This window comes from Talaromyces rugulosus, chromosome II (genome assembly GCF_013368755.1).
Source record: "Talaromyces rugulosus chromosome II, complete sequence".
Lineage (NCBI taxonomy): Eukaryota > Fungi > Ascomycota > Eurotiomycetes > Eurotiales > Trichocomaceae > Talaromyces > Talaromyces rugulosus.
Window position 1 is genome coordinate 409532 of NC_049562.1, and position 27605 is coordinate 437136.

The 27605-nt window shown below is 49.9% G+C and overlaps 4 protein-coding genes across 4 annotated transcripts, besides 1 other annotated feature; 2 read left to right on the forward strand and 2 right to left on the reverse strand.

The window, feature by feature from the left end:
- Nucleotides 1-1162: 1162 nt before the first annotated feature.
- Nucleotides 1163-1216: a sequence feature (Short protein (TRUGW13939_02594, QKX55501.1) was converted to a misc_feature.).
- A 763-nt stretch (nucleotides 1217-1979) lies between these two features.
- Nucleotides 1980-4726, reverse strand: TRUGW13939_02595 (uncharacterized protein; the record flags this gene model as incomplete). The annotated part of the gene is made up of 3 exons (XM_035485787.1): nucleotides 1980-2093; nucleotides 2155-4522; nucleotides 4578-4726. The coding sequence occupies 3 exons, from the start codon at nucleotides 4724-4726 to the stop codon at nucleotides 1980-1982; spliced, it is 2631 nt and encodes an 876-aa protein (XP_035341680.1).
- Nucleotides 4727-5174: 448 nt separating this feature from the next.
- TRUGW13939_02596 (uncharacterized protein) lies at nucleotides 5175-8505 on the reverse strand (the record flags this gene model as incomplete). The annotated part of the gene is made up of 4 exons (XM_035485788.1): nucleotides 5175-6177; nucleotides 6228-7033; nucleotides 7451-7556; nucleotides 7616-8505. Coding segments are annotated over 4 exons (2805 nt in total), but the record flags the coding sequence as incomplete, so codon positions are not given.
- Nucleotides 8506-10133: 1628 nt separating this feature from the next.
- Nucleotides 10134-11279, forward strand: TRUGW13939_02597 (uncharacterized protein; the record flags this gene model as incomplete). The annotated part of the gene is made up of 1 exon (XM_035485789.1): nucleotides 10134-11279. One exon carries the CDS (start codon nucleotides 10134-10136, stop codon nucleotides 11277-11279), a length of 1146 nt encoding a protein of 381 aa, XP_035341682.1.
- Nucleotides 11280-13832: 2553 nt separating this feature from the next.
- On the forward strand, nucleotides 13833-27437 carry TRUGW13939_02598 (uncharacterized protein; the record flags this gene model as incomplete). The annotated part of the gene is made up of 11 exons (XM_035485790.1): nucleotides 13833-14340; nucleotides 14408-17318; nucleotides 17377-17860; nucleotides 18030-18099; nucleotides 18477-18677; nucleotides 18725-19007; nucleotides 19059-19250; nucleotides 19456-19529; nucleotides 20370-20401; nucleotides 21082-25098; nucleotides 25305-27437. The coding sequence occupies 11 exons, from the start codon at nucleotides 13833-13835 to the stop codon at nucleotides 27435-27437; spliced, it is 10905 nt and encodes a 3634-aa protein (XP_035341683.1).
- Nucleotides 27438-27605: the final 168 nt, after the last annotated feature.

Genomic DNA, 27605 nt, shown 5'->3' on the forward strand with positions numbered 1-27605 from the left:
GCGGCGCTATTCAAGCATCCAATCTGAGATAACCCGTAGTTCCATCAAACTCAGTCTGGGATGCGGCGGCCCCGGCATATTTGACATTTTCGAACCCTGCAGTGGAGGGCATTGGAGAAGTTGCCTTGATCTATCACCGCGCTGTCGACAAGGTCCTCTTTGCCACAAATATGTCCAAAGTGCCTTCATGTCGACAATAGTGTCGGTTCCGAAGCCTCTCTCGAACGATGTCTAAGCGAGCAGCCCCGTTATTATTGATATATGCCCGTGCTCGTTCCTCCAATCTATCTTCTCGCCATTGCTCGCAGGAGCAGGTTTTCCACGACATTCCACATTCGTAGCAAAATTCCGCGCGGCATCGGCAGCTAGAAACACCATTTTAGATTGCACCTATGTCTTAATCAAGGGAGGAAGACGCTCACACAATATGATTACAGCCATAAGTCAACTCTACCAGACGGTTATATTTCCTACATTGCTTCAAATTTTCCTCCTCTGCCAGCTCCAGTATTCCCGAAGAGCCTCGTGGGCACGGCTCGTCTGGATGCGCCATGGACTTGCAAAGCGCACATGTTTGCGTACTGCACACTTGACAAGATGCTATATTGTTTTTAACGTACTCTAGCATCACATACTTGGAGCAGGTTTTTCTTGAACGATAAGTAGGATTTGCGTCTTCATACTCCTTGTACTGCATATCATGAACGTCCGAAGTGTCTTCGTCTAGAAATGATTTGAATGTCATAACTGGGATTTCCTGTAAACAGCATTGCGGTGGAAACAGGTGTCGTCATCAGTAATTGAGAAACCATTGTTCTGGAACAGTCGTGGCAGTATCTATACAGGCAAGGGCACCGAATGATTTCGGATTCGGGCGTACGCTCATTGCAAGAGACGCACTCAAATGATTGCTCATTTATTCTCTTTCGCGAGCTTTCGCCCTTTGAATGTGAGACAATCGCTCTAGAAATTTTCTCGCTTTGGTCACGCTTTGACCTGGGACCGGAATGAAGTCAGAAAGGAATGTTCTCCGGTGTCGCTGGCGGTCCATCATCGAACTCATCGGGGACTTCGGAATCATTGATTAAATCAAGCCATGATGTTCCTTTAAACTTTCTTCCGGTTATCTGCTCAAGGAGACTAAGAAAGAGTCCCTCGTCATCTAGTTCATGAGTATCGCTCTCCTCACTCGGAGCTTCTCCAACCTGGTTAGCATAGTTATGGTCACTCCAGCTTCTCAGATATGCGTAAATCTCGCTTTCAAATATCTCAAAAGCAAAGGATTGATTCTTTGAAGCTCGTCTCCTAGTTGCTTTCCCTTTCCGGTGGTGGAAATTCCTTCGAGGTCGTCGAGCAAAAGCCGACTAACTAATGACAATGTCTCGTCTTCTACTCCAATCAAATTCAGTGTGTCCAATATATTTGTTCCTCAGTATTCTTTTTGGAACAAGATCGAACATAGGAATGTTGGCAGCTACGCCAAAAGACCCAAAGTTCATTCAATGCTCGTCAATCAATCTATCCACCAACAAAAAACAGTCAACTGCTAACGATGACTACATATGGGAAATTTTGTCACTATTATCTGTCAATCCATTAGTAGACATATAAGCTCAATATGATCCATTGTTCTTATTCCCGTATCAATTGACGAAAAACTTTCCCTTTTCATAGGTCCATGGGACCCGGGAAAATAGGGTTGAAGAAAGTTCATATAATTCTTGTTTAGACTTTCTGGCCGGAAATACTTAGAGAACAACGATGTGTGTCTCTGCTGTTGCAAGTTCCAGACAAAGGAAACTTATAATTGATCAGTGCTGGTCTTCCGTGCCCGCTACATAAATATGTACTCTTTCCACATTGAATTTACAAAAGGTGCTTTTATAAAACATAATCCGAAAGGGAACTCATTCTGTCGCATGCAAACGCATTTAACATATCTCCCTACGCGCTAGTATAACCGAAACCCACAGCGTACTCTAAAGATGTTGATTCTGGCTCAACCAGGATTCCACATCCTTGCGGTCTCGCAGCAGCCAGTTGATTTTAGCACGGATGGTATCGAGGCTCTGCTCAAGAGTTCGGTCGTAGCCCTATAAGAGGAATATAAATGTCAGTGATGGCCTGAAAATAAATGATTATAAGGAGTCTTACCTTGGTGTTTTGGGCGTCAAAGAAAATTTTGACGTCCTTCAGCTGATCTTCTGTGCAGAAGCAAGAAGTGGACAGCTGCACGACGACACTCAGCATTTCAAGGGCTGGTGGAAGGCGCACGTAGATCGTGTCCCAGTTCTTCTTCAGCCAGTCCCAGCGAGCCTCAACGCCAGCAGGGAAGTTTCCGAGACCTCCCAGAGCCGTGTGAATATCCTGGTTCTTGACCTCACATCTCATCACCAGGTCCAGAGTACGCTGGACGAGAGCTGGGTCTTCAGCGGCACCGAGGCAGCGTAAGGCTATGACCTTCTCGTCCGAAGAAGGAGCATGTCGGAAGCGGTCAAGCACAATGTCGTACTCCTTGGTGCCACCGTGCTTTAGGACAATAGTGAAGACGCTATCGCGGAGGTTTGGGTGAATGGCGGCCACGTTGCCAGCTGCAAAAGCGGCGAACATGTCATATGCAGCCTTGACGACAGTTGGATCCCCTGCCTTACCAGCAGAGCCGAACATAAGGGCCTTGAACTGTTGCATAACGTGGTCGTCTTTATCAGAAAACTGCCAGCCTAGTTCATGTGCCTTAGAAGTGACCAGTGAGCGCTGGAACTCCTTGAGTGCATCTTTGATTCTGCCATTCTCAAATGCCCAGGCGGCGCGCAGGCTGCCAATGCCGTTAAGCATCTCATTCCAGACCACAAACTCCGACTCAGTATCAAAACCTTGGAGGAGCGACAGCAGGCCAGAGGTCTTTTGGTAGCCTGAAGCAGCCAAGGCACTACAGTCGGCAATCATACCAGCCCGGTCCTCAACCGTTAACAGATCGTCACGAGCAGCCTGGCCCAGCTTCAGCAGGCGCTCTGGGGAGTAGGAAGTACGATAAATACCGGAGTGGTCAGCATTGAGCTTGAAGAAATCCAGGTCGACCTTGAATTCCCCCTCGCGCTCCATTAGCATGGTGTCCTCATCCACGCCATCCTTGGTGCGCAATCCCAGCATGCAGGGGTATAGGATTGTGTCCTCCTCTATGCGAACGTCACCAGTACGCAAGAAACGGTTCTGCTTCAAGCTGATGGACGAGGTTTCTGGATTCTCAGTAACGGTAAGAACCGGATAACCAACGTGCTTGGTCCAGATGTCCATGACCTCCTGGACAGGTTTGCCGCTGGCATCAGCCAAGGCAACCCATAGGTCCCCAGTCTCGGTGTTCCCATATGCGTGACTCTTAATATAGTTTCGAATACCTTGCAAAAACACGTCCTCTCCTAGATATTTGGAAATCATGCGCACAACGGAGGAGCCCTTGAAGTACGAAATATCATCAAAGATCTGATTGATTTCATCGGCATGCTTGATAGGTACTTCAATCGGGTGGCTACTACGCAGTGAGTCAAGCGACAGAGCGTCCTGGAGGGTGTCAATAATGTAGGTCTGCCACACATTCCATTCTGGATAGAAAACATTGCACGAAAACCACGACATCCAGGTCGCAAAACCCTCTTTGAGCCAGAGGCCGTCCCAAAAGTCCATGGTAACCAAATTGCCAAACCACTGGTGAGCCAATTCGTGCTGGACAGTCTCGGCAATGTACTGCTTGCGCGATGCACCGCTAGTCTTTTCATCTAGCAGCAAATCGACAATTCTGTAGGTAATAAGACCCCAGTTTTCCATGGCTCCGGCGCTGAAGTCAGGCACTGCCACCATGTCCATTTTTGGTAACGGGTATTCACTGTCAAACGTCTTCTCGTAGAAAGCCAATGTCTTGGCAGCGAGGTCTAGTGAGAACCGACCGTGCTCTATATCTTGATCAGGAGTGGCATAGATTCGAATCGGCACTCGGAAGCTGTTGGATTCAATGTGGTTGAGGTGGCCCACGATGAAGGCGAGAAGATACGTCGACATGAGAGGCGTGGTGTTAAACTTGACAGCCTTCTTCTCACTTCCCTGCAAATCCGTCTCCGACACAACATCCATGTTGCTCAGACACGTCATGCTCTTATCCGCAATCAGAGTCACAGTGAACTTCGCCTTGAGGGCAGGTTCATCAAAGCAGGGGAAGGCTCGGCGAGCGTCGGTCGCCTCCATCTGCGTTGAAGCGATATACTTGGTCTCGCCGTTGATCTTGAATGAGGACCGATAAAAGCCGGCCATATCATCGTTCAAAGTACCAGTGAAGGTGAGCTTCAGCCGAGCATCGGATCCTGCCGAGAGGACCTGATTGAGCTTGATCGTTGCTGTCTGGACATCCTCATTAATGGAGATCTCAGGATTAGATTCCACTACCGATCCCTTGGCTGAAATTATAGCACTGTGAATGTCGATCTCTTTCGAGTTAAGGGAGACGAAGTCCGTGTCTTTGCTCACCCCCAGGCTGGAAGTAAATTGTCAGCTTGACTTGACCTTGATCGTATCTAGGCTCGACATACTCAATCACGACCGTTCCATCGTAGGTGAATTTCTCAAAGTCCACCTCGAGAGTCAAATCATAGTGTGTTGGCTTCACGTTGGTGGGCAACACTACACGACCCTGCACATTGGTCGAGCCCGAGACTCCGTCACGTCGAGCGATGCACATTCTGTAACTATAACAGACAGTATCGGTCAGGGATTTAGGAGAGTGTAAAGGAATGCAGCTGAAAGAGGGGCAAAAATAAAGAGGGAGGAAAGGCGACTTGGCGGGGAGGAATGGTTGTTGGCATTGTTGCCTTATTTTGAGAGGTGGAGAACCCCACGTATTTCCCAAATAGGGCAAGAGAAGGAACAGTTGCAGTGAAAAAACTTACAAACTGTTGTATTTATTGCGCTCTATTCGCTACATGTAAGCCACAATTACGGCCCACACTGTTGGGTTGTAGTATGATATTTGTAATAGAATGTGTGGGATAAATAACAAGCATTCACGAACCTTTCAAAATTATTTAAATATCTAGTTGCATATGAATATATGACCTTGTAATGTATCTTGATTGATAATAAGATAGTTTAACAACGTTGAAAGTTTACATCCATTATCAATTTGTACTTTCTAAAAACAAATCCTCAAAGAACCAAGAGCGATCGGGTGAAGTAATAAAGTGCGTCCAATCAAAGGGTTCGTTTTCTTCAATAGTCTGGTATGCAGAAATATCCTCACCAGGGAGAGACATGTCGATATTAAGTTGTTCGTGTGAGAAATTTTGAGCAGCTACAAAAACCGTCTGCTCTCTTTCGTAATGTGATCCTATCTGCGAGGCGATTTCGGACAATATGTGAGCTCCATGTTTGGCGATTTTTGATTCTGAGCTGTGATCTGCTAGCATTCTAAATGCTCGTCTGAACTTTTCGCAAATGTCAAAACGTAGCTGATGGTCAATTTTTCTGGCCGTCTCACAATTTCGAATGCTCCACTGTGCTGCTTGTAGCGACTGCGCCGCTCTGAAACACAGTCCAATTTGGGACAGTGCCTCGACTATAGACATAGGGGCCATGAAGAAACCCTCTGTTTGGCTACTAGGTCGCATATCGTACAATCTCATAGATGAGTCGAGGACTTTGCATAGCTCACTCATTAGGTTGCAATAGTACGATACGTTTAAATCATCACATCCTTCGTTCTCTTCATCAATGCTTGTCGTCTTGGTGGGCAATTCCCAAGGATTGGAAAATGCGCGATAAAGGCCGGCAACTGCTGAATAAATCGTCATATGCAAAGTTTCGCGCTTAACGACTAAACTAGGCAGTGCAATATCCCAGGTTCTGTCAGGATTTGTGACAGAAAGCGCAGGAGGGAGTCGACGAATGATGTTTTCCTCAAAGAGCTGAATGCTTTTGGTCACTATTGCATGATCATACTGGTCCTTTTTCCAGGCTTTAGAGCCTATAGTATGTGAGATAAAGCGAGCTACATGAACTTGAAACAGTCGATCAGTATATTGTGTGAGAATATTAGGGCTAGTTGTGATGGCTTGGATATTGTCATGCGGTAGATCGATATCACAGTGGTCTTCCGGAACGAGCGGCCAACGGCCAAGAAATGTTGACATGAACCTGAATTTAGTTGTTAGTCTAAGTTTGGTAATCATTTAAAAGTTGCCCACCGATCCCAAATGTAAAGGCTCCAAAAAGCTCGTCTCCATAATTCTTGGTCGAGCTCGCTGACACCAGGTCTTTCGAGATGGAGGCTGATCTCATGTGCTTCCCTAACTGTATCTGCAAGAACGAGCCAACTGTCTTTTATCTGACCCCTGTTTTTGAGATAACAGACATGAAAAAACATGTGCTGTACAACAAGGAGGGAGTGCTTGCGAGGCCGCCGGGAATCTAGATCTTCAGCTATACGGCACAGCCTTTTCTCGAGTTTAACAGGCGAGTTGAGGGTGTCCACCGGGTGATTCTCCTGAATATTAGAGTCTTTGTCGAAGTCCTTTATAGATTGCACACTCAGAATACAAAGTCGCAATAGAAGAAGCGCAAAATCAGTATTTGTGCCTGTGTCGTGCAGTTGTGACCACCATAGCTCGTAATCTCGCATGAATATAGGCTCGTAAATCATTTCATAGACTCGGTTGACTTCTTTGAAGAATATAGCTATAAGATCATCGATGATAGGCTTTTTGGGTAGCATTCGCTGTATTGTTCGTTGGTTTTGTTGAGAGGAATGGCTGGGATCAAACTGCTTTTTTCGTGGCCGAGAAACAAAATTGGCTCTTTCTACTTCTTGGAGAGCACCGGGTCCATGTTTCATGTACCCAAGCTCAGAACTTTCGTCCATTCCAAATGAATCTGAGTCGCTACTTTCGCCTCGTTCTAGGCTAGTAGGTGGCTTAGGTTTCGTTTCTTGATATGAACAGCGTCCTGCCACGCCACGACTGACGCAGTGTTGACATGGTGTTTTTCTATCACACTATAGACCAAACAGGATAAGCAATGGTATTTATATTTCACTAGCACAAATGCGAGTAGAACCTTGCCTACCTTTTGCTTCCGTCTATTACACTCGAGACATGACTTGATAAGCCGATTTCTGGTCCCTTTCAGTACCATGTCTTTGACACCTACAGGGAAGATGATTAAATAAAAGTGCCCCTTTTATCTGAAAAAGAAAGAAAGAAAGAAGAAAAAGGCACCCATGCCGTTCATATGGCAAACGTTGAATGGAAAATGAATAATATTAGAAATGATGTTAGAAACGTGGAGTCCCGATGTGATGGCACTAAGCCAAACCGGGAGCCCTATGTTCTTGTATCTGATTGGCCACTGCTTTATGCATTCAATTAAGTATCAACTACTTCTCGATTACTGCCTACACTTCTTTAAATACACTTAACTCGGTCAGAGATGCATGTCGCTGCAAGTCTTCCACCGTCTCATTCCACACCTTGATCTGCAGTTTACCCTTCTCGTCCTTACGAACAACATCACCAGTCCTGCAACCAACAGTTAAAATTTAGCAATGAACGAAATACTAGAGGGCAAAAACACGTACGGTGTAACTTTGTTTTCACTTAGATATTTTCCATGAGTCGAGATACCTTGAACTAAGGCGGCATCTAGAAGTAAACGAGCACCCTCGTCAGGCGTCCGTCCGACGATCTTGTCGAACATTTGCACGGCTTTGTTGAAATCACGATGCAACCCAGAATCGACGCTTCCCGGGTTGAGTAAGTTGATGATGACTTCATCGGCCTTGATGTGGTGGCATAGTTCTTGTGCCCAGAAGACATTTAGAAGCTTGCTGTTGGCGTAGCTCTTCCATAGCTCGAATTGGTCTGGATCGTTGATTTCGTTGAAAATAACGGGTTTTGTGCCTTCTTTGAACGGTGTCCACATGTGAACCTCGGAGGAAGTGAAGGTCAGCCTTGATGGGCGGCCCTGGGCCTGTGCCGTTCTTTGCAACACTGGTAAGAGAAGGGCGGATAAAAGAGCGTTTGATAAATGGTTTACTTGAAGCATCGTCTCATGGCCTGTCGCTGGAGTAGTGGTGAAGCTGGGAGAGAAGATACCGGCGTTCAGTATCGCCACGTCGAGTTGATCAAGGCTTTGAGCTCGTTGGCCAAATTTGACAACCGAAGAAGGCTCTGTCAGATCAATTTCCCATATTTCAATTTTGCATAGTTTCTTTTGATTTGTTGCTGAGAGACGAAGGGAATTGATCTGCTGTAAGATCTGGTTCTTGACTTCTTCGCCTTTGGCGACGTTGCGCACGGCAAGAATCAAGTGGCTTGCGTGATACTGTGCACATTTAATAGCAGCTTCACGACCAATTCCGGAACTTGCTCCTGTAATTAAAATGGTTCGTCCAGAGAGGTCGAGATGAGGAGGAAGCTGGTTGGGGTGGACGAATATTTGGCGGAACAGATAGCCTGCGAATGTCATCTTGACTTGGAAAGACGCTGGGGTTATGCAGGATCTTTTTTTACTGATACTAGTATTTAAAATTACTATAAGATGGGAGAAAACGTGGTGTGATTTTATATCCCAAGGTTTTTCGGCCCTAAGCAATTATCGGCGTTTAGGGCGCGGGCTTAATGCCGAAACAATCCAATGTCCTATCGGGTTTATCATTCAACCAAACACATTATGGAGCTCTGGCTCTTCCATCTAAAAATAATAGAACTAAAATATTCGCTCGACCTTGGTTTGTATTAAATTTACTTCTATTTCTCCTCATTAGGGTTTCTAAACCCTTGGGTATGAATTAAATTTCCACGTCATGGTGATAAGCAGATAGCTGAAATCGCAGAGGAAAAGTTAGCGTGTGGTGAAGGCATATAAGGTAATTGACCTCTGCTCATGAAATACTATCAATAACGACAAGCCTCGATCAGCTATCATGAATGGAAAGAGCGGATCGAAAAGGCAGGGAACTGTTCTATGCACTGCTTGTATCGAACATAAAACCAAACGCAGATCAATAACGCTGCCATTCTCTTACCAATATTGTTATCCTTGTATGAAGAAGATAGTAGCGGTGTCGATTGGGGAACCTTTTCCTCCCCGTTGTTGTAACCAAGAAATTCCATACAGGAAACCAGCGTATAAACGAGTCCTAGGGATACCATTGTTCAAAAGAGTCCACAAAGAATTTGGCAAGAGGACAGGTATTTTACCGACATGCTGCTCCTCCGAGCCATGCAGAAAATACATTATGCCTTCAAACGTCCTATATTATGGAGCTTGCTGTCCCTGCGGTCAGCAGACTTATATAAGATGTAAGCAGGAGATGCATCGAGGGTCAGTGCAAGATATCTCCCAGTGAAGATACAAGTTTTTTTCAGCTCGCTAGTCGAAAAAAATGGAAACGCTGTCCCAACTGCGGTGCTGCTGTTGAGCGCGTTGATGGTTGTGATATTGTGGTGTAAGTTTTGCTTCGAAGGGTGCCAGAAAACAAAACAGAAGGAAGAAGGAGGGACTTCGGCGTCCACTGCTAAGTTTCTATCAATATAGGTGTTCTATGTGCAACAAAGGCTTTTGTTTCTGTTGCGGTCTCTCGCTGCACGGTGATACCGAGAAAAAACCAATAAAATTTGAAGACCCAGTGACGAAACGACCACTCTTGTCCATTGATAAATGCAGACATGACCAGCCATGGGAAAGGCTACGGGGTCAAGGCAAGTGTCATCTTTGTCAATTTGATACGACGAATCTCCTCAGTTAGTTGTATGCTGCTTGCCCTGTCGCCGCTTGTGTGGTCAACAGGACTGACTGAATAATGAATGCCTTTTTTTTTCTGTGTTAAATTGGCTAAGGGTGGTTCAAGTATTTGTTATTTCAAGGTGAATCTTTGTCTTAGTATTTCTTTTGATACAAGTCCAGTCATGTGGTAACTTGCCACTTCATATTCCTGAGATTTTAATAAATCGGTTTAAAAATATATCAAAATTTTGCAATCGGGGTTATCAACCTTATCTTATCGGCTCCCCGCGCTACGGGGCAGGAGACGCCGGGAAATTTTTTGCTTGTCTGCGACTTCTCCCCGCGCTGACTCTCCAAGGCAAATCAACATGGCGACCCCAAATTCCAATACAGATGCTTCTAAAGCTCCAACAATCGCTACGCAAAATGACAATAACAGTGTTCTCCCCTCCTCCGCCGCAGCAGCCGTCCTTGTTCCATCCGCTCCAGTCCCCGATCATGTCCAGAAAGTGCGCGGTGTTGAGTTTAACGACTACGCCGGTCGCGACATCACCGTTGCCGAGCTAGTAGCAAACATGGCCACGATGGGGTTTCAAGCGAGTGCAATTGGCGAGGCCACACGCATTATCAACGATATGCGTGCATTCCGAGACCCCGAGACAGGCGATAGCACGACTATATTTCTCGGATACACCAGCAATTTGATATCATCAGGTTTACGGGAAACATTACGATTCTTGGTGCAACACAAGCATGTCTCGGCCATTGTCACGACAGCCGGGGGTGTAGAGGAGGATTTTATCAAGTGTCTGGCCCCGACCTACCTGGGATCATTCAGCACGCCCGGTGCCGGGCTTCGCGCACAAGGGCTTAATCGCATTGGCAACCTGGTGGTTCCAAATAGCAATTACTGTGCATTTGAAGACTGGCTGGTACCTATTCTGGATAAGATGGTGGATGAGCAGGAAGAATCGAAAATAAAAGCGCAGCAGAGCGGAGATCCGGATGACGAATTACACTGGACCCCGTCGCGAATTATCAACCGACTGGGCAAAGAAATTAATAATGAAGAATCTGTTTACTACTGGGCTTGGAAGAACGACATTCCTGTCTTTTGTCCGGCGCTAACGGATGGCTCGTTGGGAGACATGCTTTATTTCCACACGTTCAAGTCGTCGCCCAAGCGGCTCCGGGTCGATATTGTCGACGATGTCAGACGAATCAACACCATGGCAGTTAGGGCCCGGAGAGCAGGAATGATTATTCTTGGCGGAGGAGTGGTCAAACACCATATTGCCAACGCGTGTTTGATGAGGAATGGTGCCGAGAGTGCAGTCTATATCAACACGGCGCAGGAATTTGACGGCAGTGATGCAGGCGCCAGACCGGATGAGGCGGTTAGTTGGGGGAAGATCAAAGCCGGGGCAGACAGTGTCAAGGTGTATGCAGAGGCTACTATTGCTTTCCCGCTGATTGTCGCCAGCACATTTGCGCGGGCCAATGCAAGCAAATGAGCTGCCTATATCTAGCTCTGAGTTTGACGTATCTCAGAGGGGAGGGTTTTTGAAATCGGGTATCTCACATCAATGCTGGACATTTCAGCTGTCTTTGAATCGCCCACGATAAAAACCACCGACCAACTAGCTGCCGCCAGGTTTTTGCTGACATCTGGGGATACGATATCTTGGCTGAAACTTCCATTCCGGTAAGATGCCGCTGAGCTAAGAGGTACACAACTACAATGCAAGTGGAGTATACTGCGTATACTACGTATATCGAGTATCTCCATTGACTGGGTTTTAGGAATGGGATTGTTTCTTCCGGGTGGAGCAACCATTACTGTGCCTGACAAATCAGGCAGAAATGAAACTGCCTGGAACAAAATAAAACATGGATTGGTTAAACCCTGTTTTGTATACTTCATGTTGTATATAGGAAATAAAATAAAATACTTATAATGATGACAAACCCATAACATGCAACTATAGTATTCGGCCGCCCTCCCACGTGGTAAGGAACTGATAACAAGATACACTTTTCTGCGGTTCACAATAGCAAAGCAAAGTCGGAAAGGGTCCGTTCCCCCTTTTCCATTGACTTTGGATTTTTTTTAATATTTTGCCACAGGGTTAGCGATACCGGAAGAACGGATCCACGGTACGTTCTGCCACATGTATGGAAAGAAGTCTTTGGGTCAGGAGTGCAAATATTGGTGACGCTAGCCCAAAGCGTAACACGAAGGAGGAATCAAAAATACGCTTTATCTATGCGAATTTAACACTGTTCTTCGGCTTTTGCATTGTTCTTTTTGCAGTTCCGCACACCGTGACCGGTAGTACTACTTCTCCCCAGCCAGAAATTAACCAGAAATTAAGTTGCGTGGGGCGGCACTTACATCCGCCGATCCACAGGCCCGCCACATCCGACGCTTAGCGGCAGAAAAAAAACACAAAGTGGTAACGATAATTATGGTAAAAGTCTGTTTAGATGGCAAGGCACACGAGCTGTCGATGCTGCAGCTGAAGGACGCAACGCGCGTCGGCAAACGGTGTGCATAGCCAGTTCACGGCGGCCCAGAACCACAAATCACGAGACACAGGCCCATGTGATCTGTCGGACGATCGCTCAGCCTGGTAGGCAGAAGTTAGGAATTGACTCATTTCTGTGCTGTTTCAACTAGTCGATGGCTGTGCATCCTCGTTGGCTGCCTTTTCTGCCTGTCAGATACGCCACCGCGCACGTGATCGGGCGGTGAGTCAGGGGGGTTCTTGTTGGCACATTTTTGGTACAGCGAAGAGAGTGAGAAGCCAAAAAAAGGAATTGGTTTGCCACTAGATAATGGAGAACAAAAGTTCAATTAGGAAAGACGAGAAAAAAAATAAAACATTCCGATGTGTTGACATGTTGAGGGATCCAGTTTTGGCTCCAGTCAAGGCGGTGTGCGTGGCCGGACCCGCTCCGGGTGGGTCCGCGGGACCCGATTGGGAACGTCGAGAAAATCGGCACACGAAAAGAGCGAGTGGGTCTGGCCTAGGCGGTGGGAGGCCCTTCAGCCAATGGGAGCTGTTTCTCGCTCTGTCAATGCCAGAGCCTCAAACCAGACAGCCAATCACACACTTATACCCCCACTTTTAACCCAGCGTTGCATTTTTTATTTGTCGCCATCGGAGCAAGAACTGTGATTATTTCCGCCTATTTGTCGGCACAGATTTGTCTTGTCAAGCTTGTCAATCAAGCGGTTCGTCCCCAGGCAGCAGCAGCGTAGTTACTATGTAGGCAGGCAGCTCTTCACTGTTCTTTACCGGAAAATAGCGCCTGACTAGCCGCCCATCGTCATTCGTCGCCGACACGCTGTGCGTGTTAGCTGTCTCGCCTCACTTTGGCCGGTACTCCACCGGTGGAATCTAGCCTCCAAGTCTCCAGGTCATCCATATCTTGCATCCTTTACGTCTCTGCTCTGCACTCGGCGGCAAAAAGAACAAAAAAACATTCTTACTAGTATACAGTGTACGTGCCTGGCCGGCACCAGCATCGGGCCGAGCAGGCTCCAGCCAGCGCGCTAGACTCGAAGGGCTTAGCGCCCAAACTTTGTTTGGCGCTCCCCCGGGCTGGGCTTATCGCACGCCCCGCCCCAAGCTGGGCCAGTCAGCGCCCCCCGTCACTCGCCCCGGGGCTCCACCCACTTATCTCGCGCGCCTTCCTTCCCCTCATCGCTCTTGCTCTTGCTCTTGCTGCGAATATTAATTCTCCTCTTCCTCTTCCTCGCCTTCCCTCTCTCTCTCTCTCTCTCTCTCTCTCTCGCTTTATTTCTATCTCTATCTCCACAACCATCCTGGGGTGACTGCTCTGCTTATCGGCGCTGGGAACAGACTGTCTTTCTCGTTGCCTTTTCCGTGCTTGCTACTTGCTTCGCCATTTGCTCTTGTCTGTTGCCTGTCGTCCGTTGTCTGTTTCTCGCCAGTTGCCTCAGAGCACGGAGAGCGGAGAGCAAGGGATAAGAACATCATATCATATTATCCAGCTCTCTCTGTTTGCAATTTTCTGTCATTCCTCTCCATTCATCCACCATGGATATCGTCAACGCTGCCACCTCATCAGGCCCTCCAACCGACCCCGTTACTCCGCCCGCGCAAGCAGATATCACAGAGTCCAACACCCCAGAGCGACCACCTGACAACGAGAACGCTCTCGCAGCAGACATGGACACCGCCGACGACCCCCTGCCGTCTGCCAATCAGTCGCAGCCAGAAACCCCGATCCCTACCGCACCCGAAGCGGAGGCTGAGACTGAGACTGCTCCCGAAACCACTCCTCAGGATACAGATGCTACTCCCGAGGTTTCTACTGCTCCTGGGGAAACCCAGGCATCCGAGCAGACTGAGGAATCAGAGGCAACCGAAACACAAGATGCCCCGCCTGCTCCAGCCCCAGAATCGACCGAGGAACCACCTTCTCCCCCTCCTGAAGAAGAAGAGCCCGCTACTTGGGCAGATATCGTGGAGGATACCTCATCTCCAGATGAAGAGGAGCTGAAGGAGATTGAAGCAGGTCGCGGTGATTACAGTGCTATGGAATGTAAGATTTATCCCGCCCAACATTTACAAACTAGCCAGTGCCAGGCTAATAATACTGATCTCTGCAGACGACTACTGGGAGAAATCCTTTTACAGTGAAGTCGAAGACCCAGAATATCGTCCCGCTCACAAGGCTCGCCTCACTTGGAAGATCAAGGGTGTGCGAGGAACCAAGGAAAATCCCAATCGGGCAAAGATTATCAGCTCGCCGGCTGCATACATTGGTGGTTACTGGTGGAAACTCAAATTTTTTCCTCGAGGTAATGGCGTCAACTTTCTCAGTATCTACATCGAGTGCTCCAAAGAAATGCCAGAGCCCGACGAGAAGATGCTAGAAACCGAGTTTACCGTTCGCACCGGTGCTGCTTCCGACGATCTCAAAGACACCCAGCCACAGATGCACATTCAGGTTCCAGCCCTCGCCAACACAAAGGACTGGTTTGAAAATTACAAAAAGTGCTACAGCTACGCTGGAGCACAGCCCGATGCACCAGAGTCGTCGGACGGCAGCAAGCCAGCATGGCGAATTCCCGCTCAGATCGGTGTGATCCTGTACAACCCCAAAGAGCCCCGCACCGGCTGGATGCAATCCTCGTGTCACCAATTTAATCCTCATAATTTGGACTGGGGTTGGACCAGTTTCCACGGCCCCTGGGATGAAATCCATCTCCGTCAAAAGGGCCAGCGCCAGGCACTGCTCCGCGACGACACCTTGTCTTTCGACGCTTACATTCGCGTCTTTGACGACCCGACCCAGTCTCTGTGGTGGCACACAAGCGATTCCGAGCCTGTCTGGGATAGTCTGACCTTGACTGGCTATCGTCCCATGGGTGATACTGTTCTAAATCACAGCGCCGAGGTTGCCGGTCTGGCTGCCTGGGTCCACCTTGCCCCTTTCCGAAAGATTATCCAAAATATCGACGTGCATGAGTATCGGCGAAATTCCAATGTTAAGCCACGTCCGTTCTGTGAGGCGTTGCAAGAGTTCCTCTGGCGTCTGGGCAGTAAAACTGACTCGGTTCAATGCGTTGACACCGACAAAGTTACGTCGACCTTGCGCAACCTACATGAATTCTCGAGCGATGTGGTAGAATTCTGGGAGAGAATGCGCCGCACTCTTGAACTGGAGCTTGAAGGCACCGGTGCTGCCGAGGAGTTGGCCCGGCTTTTTGATAGCCCACCCGTGCCAGCTAACGATGCATCGGGATCCAAGATTGACCGCACTCTTTCTTCGCAGCTTATTACCAGCATCCGTATTCCAGTTGACAAAGATAACAATGTCCAAGGTGCTGTTACTCGTTATTTCGAAGACCAATCTGGAAAATGGTCTCTTCCACCGGTTCTTCACATCGATTTCAATCGTCAACGTTTCGACCACTCTTCTCGCCAATGGAAACTCCTCTACAATCGTGTCGATCTAGATGAAACCCTCGATCTCAGTCAATATACTACCAACAGCCCATGCAGTGACTATGATCTGTATGGGTTCATTATTCACCGTGGCCGTCGGACCTCTGGCAAGTTTTTTAGCATCCTACGTCCCGGAGGTCCGAACTCGCGGTGGTTGGCTATTGATGATGGCAGCCACAACCGTGTCGAATGCTTGACCCGCAAGGCCGCACTAGAGGCACACGTTGGTCTCGACAAGAACAAGCTTAAAGAAGCCAATGACAAGACTGGCCACGACTTTGCTGTTGCTGCTTTGTACGTACGTCACGATGTAGTTGGCGAGTATCTTCCTGGTCCATTGGAGAAGTGGGATATCGCAGATCCTCTTCGCACTTACTTCGAGACTGGGTGCTATCCAACGTTTGAAGAAGATTCTGACAAGGTAGCCAAGCCAGAGTCTACTGTTCAGGTCGAGGTTTATGGCTTGCCGACCATGGGTGAGAGCTTAGGAAGCCTCTTTGACACTTTCGACTTGATGTCTCAGGCTAAACGTGAAAAAAATGCGATGTACTTGACTCTGCCCAAGAGTACTGAACTTACAGAACTTCGCAAGAAGATCGCATTCGCAAAGTCGAGTGAATCTGAGCAGATTAGCACCGACCGCGTACGGTTATGGAAGATTGGACACACAAACAAAATGTCTTATGCCACTCTACTGTTTGATCGAAAGGAAGATCTCACCGAGTCTCTGTCGTCAACTGAGACGGAAGTGGTCCGCTTTTGGACCCATGTGCTGTCGGAAGAAGAAGCCAAGTCTTTCGGCATTCCAGACCCAACGATTGTGCCCAAGGCCGTTGATGATAATAAGGTTGAGGACAAGCCTGAAAGCACGGTCGAAGTTCGTGATACTCAAGAGTTAGACGAGGAGAGGGCGACAGCAGAAGGATCTGGAACGACCGGGGTGAGCGGCACGCAAGCCCAGACAGGTGCAACTAATACGGTGTCCCCGGAAGCCCAACCACAAACAGAGGACCGTACTGAGACTCCATCAAATGTCGATGTGACTATGACTGAAGATGAGGCTAACGATGCTGCCATCGCTGCTGCAATAGCTGAGGATGTCGATCAGATGGACACGGAGCCCAACACGTCTTCTGCGGCTGATGAGCAAGTACCGGCTCCTAGTGAAAGCCAGCCAGCAGCTCAAGATACAGTCATGGAAGACTCGCCGGTGTCTGACACTCAGGACTCCAGCTCTCAGGATGCCACTGATAGCTCTGCTGAGTCCTCTTCTTCTGTGGAGACAGCGCCTGATGTAGTTAAGCCGGCTCCCCACATGTACTACTTTATCCAGATATTTGATATGGACAAGCAGCTGCTCCGACCTGCTGGTGCATTCTTCTCGGCTCTAGACGTGAACATCAAGTCTGACATTCGCAAGCACCTTGGGTGGGAAGAGAGCAAAGACTTTTTGATGTGGTCTCGGTTTGACGGCACTTCCATCACTGCGTTGTCGCCCGGCCAGACATTTTCACCCTCCCACGGCGATGGACACTGTTTCATTGTTGGCGACAAGATCAACAAAGACCAGTAAGTTTTAATTTTTATTATTTTTGAAAATTGTGGTATGTGTTCTAATTGAGTGCAGGCGATCCAAGTTTGGTGCCGCGGGGCTCTTTACGAATCCCGAGCATCTGGTTCAATATATATGGGCGTCCAGCCGCAACCATCCAACGCGGGCGTTTACTGGTACGAAGACAGTTGATGCCACGTTTAACGGAGATTACTATAGCGGCGAGTTCAATAAGGGCTATTATCACGGTAAAGGCACGCACATCTCTGACAATGGCACGACATATTCCGGAGAATTCGTCTTTGGGGAGCGTCACGGCCAGGGCAAGATGGAGTATCCATCCGGCGACAGCTATGAGGGTGACTGGATGGAAGGCCAGCGTCACGGACAGGGAACATTTATTGAACGCAAGACTGGCAATAAATATGTCGGTGGCTACAAAGACGGCAAGCGCCATGGTAAGGGCATCAGCTATTGGGAGGTGGCGGACGAAGAGATGGATCTTTGCCAGATCTGCTACGGCGAGGAACAGGACGCACTGTTTTACGACTGCGGGCATGTGTGTGCTTGTGTGACTTGTGCACGCGAAGTTGAAATTTGCCCGATTTGCCGCAAGAACGTTATTCGGGTGGTTAAGATATACAGAATGTAGATCTTCATTGACGACTGGTTTCGGATAGATGTTTTGTTTGATGTTTAGAATTTCTTTTGATTTGAATACCCAAAAGGCGCAGCAGCGCAGGACAGTCGCAGGACAAGACGCCGAGGGGGAGTTTTTTTATGATGATGACTATTTTTGTCCGTTTTTCGCATAAAGACTGGATTGTATGTTGAACGTTTAGACTAGCAATTACTTGAGCAGATGACCAAGTTAGGTTATTTGACATTTACAGTAATGTTATTTTATTAATTAATCTACAAGCGGGGGGGCATATAAGTAGGCATTTTCTCATCTTCCGCGGAACCTGTTATCGCGTAAGCATTTTGACTGATTTGTCAATTCTCTGCGTAGTGTATATAGCTCACAAATCAGTCCAGGAATTAAAACCATAAATTCCTGTCGTGTATAATGTTTCTCTTATTCCCAATATAATTGCTTGCTTCACTTTAGTTCCGCAATAATTAATAATTCATGTCTTCGACCGGTGTGATCCTCATTATTGGGGCTGGGCCAGGCATTGGCAAGTCCGCCGCAAGCAAATTTGCGAGCAATGGCTACAAGGTCGCCCTTGCTTCACGAAGTGCGGAAGATGGGGGTTTCTCACCGGAAGGGTACTTCAACATCAAGGCAGATTTATCGGACCCAAGCGTTGTGTCTGTGATATATGAAAAAGTGGAAAGAGCGCTTGGTCTGCCGAATGTGGTTGTTTTTAATGGTACATTTCACTATCGTGGTTATGAGAACAAGCACTGACGATACTAGGGGCGAATCGTCTCACAACTTCGCCGAACGATCCTCTGGCTGCGTCTCTTGAAGATATCAAGAATAGTCGCACGGTCGGTTTTGACAGTGCCTATGTTGCCGCACAGGAAGCGCTCAAAGCATTCAAACGCCTTCCGAGTCAAACACAATCAGTTTTCATATATACTGGCAATGCGCTAAACCAGATAGCCATTCCGGGGGTTCTACCGTTCGCTGTTGGGAAAGTAGCAGCTGCTATGCTCATCGAGTATGCTGCGAATGCATATGGCAAAGACGGTTACAGGTGATTTACCTCACAAATGAAGTCGGTATTGGGGGGTGGCTAACTTTTTAGATTTTACTATGCCGATCAGCGGTTTCCGGATGGACGACCGGTTGGGTTGCAAGTTGATGGTGAGGCACATGCCGATCTGTACTGGAAACTGGCGCAGGAATCTGGACAGTCCAAGTGGTTGGTCACATTTGTTAAGGATGAGGGGCGGCGTGCTTTTGCTGGGGTTGACTTTGATGGCAATACGCGACAGTCGTATGACGAGCAGTTTGGGAGATAGTTATATATATATATATATATATATATATATTTGATATACATATAGGTATTGAGTTCATTGGTTGATAGCCATAACATTGCCATAGTATCACCAGAGTTGAACTAATATTTTAGAGAATCTATATGTAACCAAGCATGCCTGCATACAAACAAATTGGATACATATACTTACTGTAAAAAGACCCATTTCCAGCCGAACACCGCATCTGAGCGGCGCACTAGCTGGATCGGGACTAGAGCGGAAAGAGGCACGCGGTGGCAGCCTAAAAAGGCAGTGCACGGCCCTCCTTGAAATGGGCAGCCAATCAGAAGCGGCCCTCAGATCGTGGTTTTGCTTTTTGTGCATTTGCTTTTCCTGCCTGTCTCGGCGGGCGCACGGAGCACCCAGTCTTTGCGATTGGCTAGCCTGCATTCACAAGCCCCCGCCCATTTCCCCATCGGGGCCTATCACCCTCGAAACAGTTAACAGTGGCGGACCCACCGGGCAGGGATTTGACCCAATTTGGCTGGGGCTGAAATGCCGCTGACGATTTTGGGCGTTTGCTGCGCAGTGGTTCGTCACCCCGTCGCACACACAATACAGAATAATAGCTCAGCAAGACCACCAGTAGCCTCGCATTAGCAGCATGTGCTGGCCCTCCTCCTGTTTCTCACGTGCTTCACTACGTAGCACCAAATTCTCCTGGTTCATGGGATCAAAGTTAATTGGTAGTAGTATTATTATTAGGTAGTAGGCAATTAGCCGGGCTAGTGGTAGCACCCCCCAGCCAAGCCCGTCGCGTTGATCAAACCATGTCCCTAGTCGCAGTCTCCAGTCTCCAAGTCTCCAGTGTCTCCAGTGTCTCCAGTCCTTTTTTCTCCTTCCTTTAATCCCTTCTCGCAGACTTCGCCCTTGCAACAAACACACGTGTGTCGACCCTGACCTGCCCGGACAGGAACACTGTTTACCGTATTTTATTATTTCTGTGTTATATTTCATTTCTCCTTTTTGTCCCTGTTTTTATTGAAACTCCTTTGCTTCTCTCTCTGGTCCGCTGTCGCCTCGGAATATTCTTGCGGTTCGACTATTGGACTGTGGTGCGCATCTCAATCTAGGCGTTGCACAAACCTTGATCTATTCCGCCTGTGTCGGTTAATCTCCGTGTGATTATTACCGATAATATCTGTCGCTGGGTGTTGTTATTGCTGCTTCCGGCTGGTTAAGGCTGCCACTTGTCTCTATCCGCAGACTCGGCTCATCAGCCTCGAAAAGGATCTGACAGCCAGCCAACCTGCAGCATCCATCAAAACAGAAGGAAAAACACCACCTCGGGCACTCGGAAATCCTCCCCCGAGGAATCAGTCGCGATAACATCATTCCGCCCAGCTCGCCGTCCTCGTGCCGGCACACTGCGACGGCCACGGCGATTCTAGACGCGCCCAACGGCGGTCTCAAGTTTCAAGCCAGTCTTTGGCGCTAAGACAAACTCCCAAAAAAGCCCCGTGAGTCCGGATCCACACCTTTCCCCTTTGGGCGAGTCTCTGCTAACGCGCCATTGGCCAGCATTTAAATGTCACGTGGCTGCGCGGTCCCGTGACGTTCACCTGGACTCGGGCGTTGCAAGCCAATCGATTGCCGCCATTGCTTAATTCCTTCCTTCCTTCCTGCTGGTAACGCCTCACCTCTTCATCTCTTCACCTCCTTCACCCACTTTCAGCTCTCACCAAACACGGCCATTGGGACTCCTGTTGTTCTAATCTTCATTCAATTCGGGGCCGTCCCCCTTCTGTGGCCACACGCGTGCTGATTGATTCTCCCTACACTTAGGATGCGCCGGGGATGTCGTCGCGCTTTCCCCCTTCCTCCGGATTTTCATCCCGCGGCGACCGTTCTCCCCAGCGCTATGCCGATAGACGCCCAGTGTCGCCGCCGCCTGCTGGAGGGCGAGATGACCCTAATACAGCTCCTCTAGGTCGAGAACCTCCCCGCGGCCCCAAAGCATTGATCGACTCCTCTCGCGGCGGCTATAGTGGAGGAGGCGGCCGGGGTCGAGGCGGCGGTTATCCTCCTTCGCGCGGTGGCGAGTTTCGCGACCGAGACCGAGATCGCGACCGCGAACGACCTGGTGGTCGTGATTTTCGAGATGGTCCCCCGTTTCGCCGCGATGACCGCGACCGCGACTGGGTGCGCAGAGACCGCATAGATCGAGACTTTGACGCCCGTGATGGTCGCCCGGCGTTTCGACGCTCACGTTCGCCGCCGCCGCCGAGAGATGCGCGCGATTTCCGTGATTCGCGTGACAGCGGTTCCGATATTGTGAGAATGCGCCGCAACTCGCGAGACAGTCTTGTCTCGACATCGTCAAATCCCAATGATGGCCCGCCAGTGGGCATCGGTCCTCCGCCGCATCGAGGCGGCCCTGGCCGTGGCCGTGGTCGAGGCGATTGGGAGGGTGGAGGAGGAGGCCGCGGCCGAGGTCGCGGACACTTTGTCGACGACAGAGATCCCTTTCGCCGCCGCAGTCGATCGCGCGATGGCTGGTGGGATCGCGATCGTGACCGAGACCGGGATAGAGATTTTAGGGACCGAGATCGCGATCATCCGCGCGATGTCCGTGACAGAGATTTCGACCGACGAACAGATCGATTCGACCGACGAGACGACGACAGAAGAGTTGAGCGTGACGAACGTGACCGTCCAGCTGATGCGTGGAAGAAGGATGGTGGACCTGTATCACGACCAGATATTCGCATTCCTAGCGGTCCGAGAAGCTCATCGATTCCACCGTCAGCTTCATCCAGCACCTCTCGAGGCGAGCCGCCAAAAAATCTTGACCAACCGGGCCCAGATCAATTTCGGAAGATCCCTACCGCCCCCGCGAGAGATTTTCGCCGCGATTCTGACAGAGCTGATATTACGCCCGCACGCACTGAAGCTCTCAGGGATCCCGTTTTGCCCAAGGGATCTCCACCACCGTCTGCACCTCAAGTTCCCGCTTTTGGATCTGTGACGCTGCCACCGACTGTCGTATCAACAGATAAACCTCCTCAACCATCTACTATTCCTCAAACGACACAACCTACAGCACCCAAGGCCGACAGACCTGCTTCGTCTTCTGCTGCTTCTGTCAATAGTTCCAAGGAAGTCCCGAAAGAAGCCCCCACAGAACCCAAGGCTTTACGCAACGAAAACAATGTACCACACCAAGAACCTCGTCCTCGCAGAGAGAGCATGTCTGAGCCCTGGCGACAAGATATACCGCCGCGTGTTGCTACTACAAAGGCACCCCCAACGGGGCCTGCCGCATCTCCTAACAAGTCTCTCGCCGAGCTTTCTCCTCCTACCGCTCCAGCGGCACTTTTGAAACGGGAGAGCGCATTGGAATCTAGACCGCCAAATGACTCTTTTATGAGCACCTCGCCGCCGCAAGGACCGGCTTCGACTTCACCAATCCTCGCGCGGGCTCAATTGTCACCTAGCGGCCGTGGAGGATCTCCTCAGACTTCACCACGAATGTCATTCTCTAGTGTTCCCACTGGGCCTCGCGCTGGCGTGCGGCCATCTGGACCGTGGCCAGCTCGCGGCGGCCATGCCAAAAGCAAACAATGGGTCCGTCCTGGCTATCCTCGTGGTCCCCCCAGTACCGGTGGTGGTGGTGGTGGCCTAGGCCCTCGCCGAGAGTACGACGATCGCGACCCGTCTGATTATCAGCCTCCAGTGGGCGATAAACGTGGTGATATTGATCATCGTGATCTAGACGAGAGGTCAGAGAAAGCTATTTCCGAAAAACCAGAGAATGCCAACGTCGATGAACCGATGTTTCTGGACGCTATGCCACGTGCAACTTCAACTAAAGACGAAGATGAGAAAAAGCCAGAGAAACCGCAGGAGGAGGAAGACATTGTTGATAAGAAGGAAAAAGAAAAGGCAACACCAGGGAAAGAGCAAGGACTGGTACCCATACCCGATTTTACGCGGTCGAGCGACGAAGAAGATGAGAATGAAGTCTTTACGGAAGATTATGTCCAAGAACGAAAGGCCTTGTTTGAAAGGAGTATACGAGCTTTGAAGGCTGAACTTCCGCCACCAACATTACAAGATCCAGTTATCGTCGATTTGCTGATGAAAGTTCAATTGTTGGGCATGATAGCAGATGGCAGCGCTCCTGAGGAGCCTGAGCCATCGGCTGTAGAGACCAATGTGGAACAATCCAAGAAAGTTCTTCCTGCCGAGACCTACAAAACCGAGATGGAGATTGACGAAAAGGAGAGTGTAACAGCACCCGCTGCGGAAGTTACCGTTGCGCCCCCGGAATCAGTCAACAAAGAGCTAATCACGGTGGAGAGCTTGCCATTCCTTAACTCTGGACCTCTTACTCCTTTATCAGAACTTGATGTCTATCAGGAGAACTCCCAAATACACGAGCGTCTAAAAGAAACCACCCGCAACGCACTTTCCAAGCAGCGCCAGGAAACATCACAAAACAACAAACAGCTCCGAGAAGAGTTTGCATCATTCTACCGACCCTGGCGCATGGCTGTTCAGGACATGGATGACAAGAAACAGAGTGAACGCAAGTCCAGCTCTCCTGCTGCATCTACGCCACCCGTCACACCGCTTCCTCCTCCGATTCCCGATGGCCGAGAAGGCAGACGGTACAAAGGCAATAGTGAATTGGACTTTCAAAATGCTCTTCGGGCTTCTGCCATCTCCGCGCAAGAAGAATCAGAGCGCCGTCGCCGCACGGAAGCGACGGCACGGCCTGATCTTGACCGAGAAGCGGTGGTTCCAAATATGCTCCCCAAGTACGAAGTTAAACCAGGTGTTTACAAGGATACCAACAACTGCGTTGAGGTCAATGATGCTTTTGCAGTCTACGGCTTCTATCCACCAGAAGACGACTTTACGCCCGAAGAACACAAGCTGTTTACTGATGCCTTTATGGCGTACCCTAAGAAATGGGGGAAAATCGCAGACGAACTCCCTGGACGGACCTTTTCGCAATGTATCATGCATTACTATCTGACCAAAGAGGAAATCAAATACAAAGCCAAGCTCAACAAGAGATGGAGGTCACAGCGACGAGCCAGGAAATCAACAACTCGACCCAAGTCCAATGCCCTGATGTCCGACCTCAAGGCCGATGGTGAAGATGAAGAAACCGTGCAGATGACTGAGACCGGCCGACCTCGCCGCGCAGCAGCCCCGACGTTTGGTGGCGACGCCGCCACAGAAGTTGAAACATCACGTCGCGGCGGTGCCAAAGACAGCGATCAAGGCGAGAAGCCTGCTAGCAAGCGTGGTAGGGGAGGCGGTCCCGGTACGCGCGGAGGAAGAAGAGGGCGAGGTGGTGGTGCTCAGGCGCAGCAACAGCTGCCAGCTCCGGCATCATCAAGCAACCAGCCTCCTGCTGCACAACTATCACAGACGCAATTTCCGGCTACAATCGCTCCTCACCAGCCCCTCGCCCCAGCGACATCGATTCCTCCTGGCGTGCCACTCATTGCGAAACAGGAAGCTGGAACGAGGGATATTCACTCGGCTGAGAGCATGATCCGCATCAAAGAACACGAGCGGGAGGCGACGGAGGAATTCATCCCCAAGCCCGCCAGGTCTTCTCGGAATCGCATTAAGGATCCCATCTACGTGTTCGAAGCCGCCGGTGGAGATCACGACGTTGGTGGTAGCCACAAGCCGAGTGTAGAGATGGGCGGATACGGTTCGATGCAGCCAACCAGCTATTGGTCAGTCCCAGAAGTGCGAGACTTCCCCGTGCTTCTGGCCCACTTTGGCATGGATTACGACGGCATCGCTGGCTTCATGAAAACGAAGACCCCAGTTATGGTAAGCGCTCTCTTTCTTCTGGTTTGATTTTTCTTGTCATGCTGTTTTGTCCCCGCTGTTTGTTGGGCACGGCCCGTCCCGCCTGCTTGTGTGACGTGGTCCGCACCATGAGGTCATCGGGCTACACTTGGGCTTTGTTTTTTACGATTTTTTTTTTGTTTTGCTTTATTTCCTCCTTTCTCGTTTCATGCTAATAGTCCCCGTAGGTCCGAAATTACTACCAGCGTAAACTCGATTCGGGCAACCATGAATTCGAAGAGATTGTCAAAGTCGCTGAAGCAAAGAAGATGCGAGGAGAGCCCACCGGCCCACTGCCAACGCCTAACCCGACTCCCAAAAGACGATACGAGGCTACGCCTTCTGCAGTCTCCCATCGACCATTGGCGCCTCACACTGATGTCGACCACCCAGATGATGTCCGCCTAAGCCAGAAGAGGGTTTCCTCTGCGATGTCGCCACCCCCTGTGCAAATGCGGCCAGCGCCAGACCTTGCTCCCGATCGCAACATGGGTAGGTATCCCCCGCTGGCTCAAGCAACGGCAGCTCCTCTGGCCGCAATGCCCGACGATTCACGTGCTATTCGACAATCCGGTGGCCCCCCTGCCCCTCGTCCCTTTTCAGGGCCCCGGATGGGATTTTTCACCGAAGGCCGCGAACCACGAACTCACTCAGGAACAAGCACACTGGCAGCATCGCGTGGACAGGATCTGCAGCCATCTCCGCGTGTGGCTGCGACCCAGGGTCCCCCGCATCCAGACTTTGCCCGGCTTGAGCCCTTGCCTCCGCAAACTTTAAGAAGTCGAGTGGATATGCATGTCCCAGGTCAATATCAACAGGGTGCGCCGCCACCGCTTTATATGCAACAAGCCCAGCAGGGCGGTGCTCCAGGTCAGTTTGCCCAGGCTATTACAGGTTCACATTCTCGGCATCCTAGTCTAAACAAAGCGCCAGGCTCTCCCGCCCAAGGTATGCCGAAGCATACGCCGGACGTGTCTCCAATACGTCGCTCTTCCTTTGGCCAGAGCCAACCTCCACCGAGCCATTACCAATATGGTCCTCCTATCCATCAATCAAGTACTCTCTCCCCAGTCAAGGAACCACCCACGCGATCAAGTGCGACACCTGCTCCCCAAGAGCCTCCTCGTCAAGTACCTGCTAAACGATCGAATATTATGAGTATTTTGAATGATGATGCGGAAGAACCTCCGCCTCCACGTAAGCGATTCGCAAGTGAGATGACCTCATCGCCTCGTATGTCAGCATACGGCATGGCAGAGTCTGGCGGTGTGCAAGGATCGCATCTTCGCCATGAAGAGAAACCAGCCTATTATTCCAGCCAAGCACCTCAGTCCCAACAGGCCGGTCGGTATTCCGATTACCCTTCATATCCTCCTCCATCTTTGGGAGGAAGTTCTGCCAGTGGACCACCAAACCACGACTGGATGGCAAGGTTTGATCCTCGAAGCCAGTCTCAGCAACCCACAGAAGTTGTGCGTGCGACGCCAACACCGACTCCAGCTCCAGCGTCTCAGTACGGTAGTGGATACCAGCCGCCATCCAACAGCCAGCCTCCTACACCATCTCAAAGCAACCCGCCCGGTTCGTCTCATCGTGGATACCAAGGGTATCAAGGCGCGCCTACACCGCCGCACCTCACTCCCTCTGGCCGCGATGCACCTCCTCCTTCAAGCAGTTCTGTCTATCGCCATCAAAATGCTCCCTCTCCCCAGCCTCGCCAGAGCGTCTTGTCGTATAGCTCGCGCCAAGCACCGTCTCCAGCCCAATCTCCCGCTGCTCCCATGAGCATCCCACCTCCACGTCAGTCCTCCGGGCCGGGCCCTTATAGTCCATCAATGGCACATCTTCAAGCGGCACCGCCTCCTTCCCACCCGCTAGGTCCTCAGCATCGGCATTCTCACAGTGGCCATCAATCATACCAGCAACACGTCCAGGCGATGGTGAGCGGACAGCAGCAACAGCCACAGCATTCGAGTCGACCGTCACTTGGTCTCTCAGGAGGTCCGCCAACTACGACATCGTACACATCAGCATCTCAACATGGTGGTCCTCCTCCGCCTCATGGCACTTCGCGCTCAGCTCCTCTTAGTAACCCACCTCCTCAATCATTGGGCATCGGACGACCTTTTACACCTCCCGCGGGCGTCCATGCGCCTCCCCCTCCGGCGCCATCAATAGGCGGAATGCTCTATCCACCCAACTCTTCGTCCGCAGGACATTTGCAACATCACGCATCCTACTCGCGACATCCTGAGCCTAGTGGACCGCCACCTCCACCCGGCCATCACCGAGTATATAGTCAGGGTGGATCGCGACAGTAAGACCTGAGGCTGGACCGGTCATATAAAAACTTTGGACATTCAGTTGCCTGATTAGTATTCTCATTTGTGTTTTTATGCGTATGCACGCCTTATGTTTCAATGAACAATGTACTTGTACAAATATATTCATTTTTTTTCAATTCATTTTAAAAGTCTCATCGATGTATG